Source organism: Vicia villosa, unplaced genomic scaffold (assembly GCF_029867415.1).
Source record: "Vicia villosa cultivar HV-30 ecotype Madison, WI unplaced genomic scaffold, Vvil1.0 ctg.001024F_1_1, whole genome shotgun sequence".
Classification (NCBI taxonomy): domain Eukaryota; kingdom Viridiplantae; phylum Streptophyta; class Magnoliopsida; order Fabales; family Fabaceae; genus Vicia; species Vicia villosa.
The window spans coordinates 158,727-160,681 of NW_026705452.1; the positions used below are offsets into that span (position 1 = coordinate 158,727).

The following is a 1,955-nucleotide window of genomic DNA, read 5'->3' on the forward strand; positions in this document are numbered from 1 at the left end:
TCCTCACCACAAACTGTCACAACCTTACCATCAATTGGATATTTCAACTTCTGATGGAGGGTGGATGTCACGGCGCCAGCTTTGTGAATCCATGGTCGTCCCAACAAGCAGCAATATGCAGGATGAATATCCATTACATAAAAAGTCGTAGTGAAAATCCGAGGACCAACTTGGATTGGCAAGTCAACTTCTCCAAACACAGATCTTCTCGAACCATCAAAGGCACGCACTACTAACTCATTGGGCCTCAACTCAACACCGGCATAGTCAATCCTCATGAGGGCCGATTTGGGAAGCACATTCAACGAAGAACCAGTATCGACCAAGACACGAGACAAAGTTGTCCCCTTGCACTCTATAGAGATATGTAACGCTTTGTTGTGATTTCTGCCCTCTGAAGGGAGATCATTATCAGTAAACCCCAAACCATTTCCTACTGAAATATTGTTGGCCACCGCCTCTAACTGATTCACAGATATTTCATGCGGCACATAGGCACTATTCAGAATTCTGAAGAGAGCATCTCTATGACCCTCCGAACACATCAACAATTGCAAGATGGAAATCTTTGATTGGGTCTGACCCAACTGCTCAACAACTATTTAATCAGACTTCTTGATGATTCTCAGCAATTCTTCCACATCCTTGGAAAACACAGTATTGTCAGGTGCCCCATTCTGAGTCGGAGGATTCTGGTCATCAGTCACCACTTGTTTGCCTTTGGCCTTAGCCAAAGCATCTGCATTGTTTTGTATTGGCTGAGGGGAGAACACCCTACCACTGTGAGTGATTCTACCAGTACCAGCGAAATTATCCTTGTTTGCAACTGCGGCCTCCACAAACTTTTCTCTAGGTGGCCCCTCTTCCTTTTTGGTGCCATAGTAGTACACATCAGACCCATAATGCCAAGGAACGGCCTTCTCACTCTCATATGGAACTGGTCCTGGCACGGTAATCATCAACGCCGCTGGTTGTTCCTCATATGGGATACTAACAGGTATCTGAATAGGCACTTGGATACAGATTGGAACAACCGGCTCATAAGGAATTGAAATCATAGACACTTCACCATTCTCACTCTTCGCACCTCTCAACCTTCGATAAAATTGAAGAGGACCCTCATCAATCAGTTTTTGCACCATACTTTTCAAATCAGCACAACCCTCGGGTTGACTCTTGCAATTCTTACAATCAATACCACAACCCGAGAAGATACCGCAATTAACCAGATGTTGCTTCACAGACACAAGAGGAAAAGTCAAACAGCCCACATCAGATATCACATTTATCTCTTCACTCTCAATGGCATTCACACACGAGCCTCCGTGAGTTGGCATCGGATTATTGACAATGTTAGGTGTCGGAGTGAATTGAATAACCTTTTGATCCAACAAATCTTGGACTTTATTCTTCAATGCAATACACCTCTCTGTATCATGTCCAGCAGCACCTGAGTGGAAAGCACACCGCGCATTCGCATTATAGTTCGGAGACTGACGATCCGGAGCATTCGGAGCATCTCTCAAAGTGATCTTCTCAATCTTGAGCAAGTGTTGCAGCACCTGAGCATATGTCATGGGAATCGGATCAATCTTTCTATCCCTTCTCTGCCGATACTGGTTATTCTGATATTGAGGGCGCTGCCCCTGTTCTTGTTGTTGTTGCGGCACAGGAATAGTAACAGCATTGACTTGAGAATTGCCTCTTCCTTGGCCACTTCGCCCATACACCGCATCCGTGTTTCCTTCTTTCTTTCTGGTATAACCCTCTGACGGTTTCTTTCCACCAGTAGAACTAGCGACACCACCCAACTGTATCTTTCCCATTTTCAAGCCCATCTCGACACGTTCACCACATCTAACCATTTCAGCAAAACTTGCAGACGTACTACAAGCTAAATAGTAATGTCCAGACAGAGTGCTTGTGAACATATCAATCATCTCGCGCTCAATCAT

The 1,955-nt window shown here is 44.9% G+C and overlaps 1 protein-coding gene across 1 annotated transcript; it reads right to left on the bottom strand.

Annotated features, from left to right (window-relative positions):
* Nucleotides 1-602: 602 nt before the first annotated feature.
* LOC131632823 (uncharacterized) lies at nucleotides 603-1,955 on the bottom strand. Its single transcript, XM_058903552.1, has one exon. It carries the CDS (start codon nucleotides 1,953-1,955, stop codon nucleotides 603-605), a length of 1,353 nt encoding a protein of 450 aa, XP_058759535.1.

What these genes read in the sequence shown, in the direction of transcription:
- LOC131632823 (XM_058903552.1), bottom strand. Translation starts at nt 1,955, where the DNA reads ATGATTGAGCGCGAGATGATTGATATGTTCACAAGCACTCTGTCTGGA.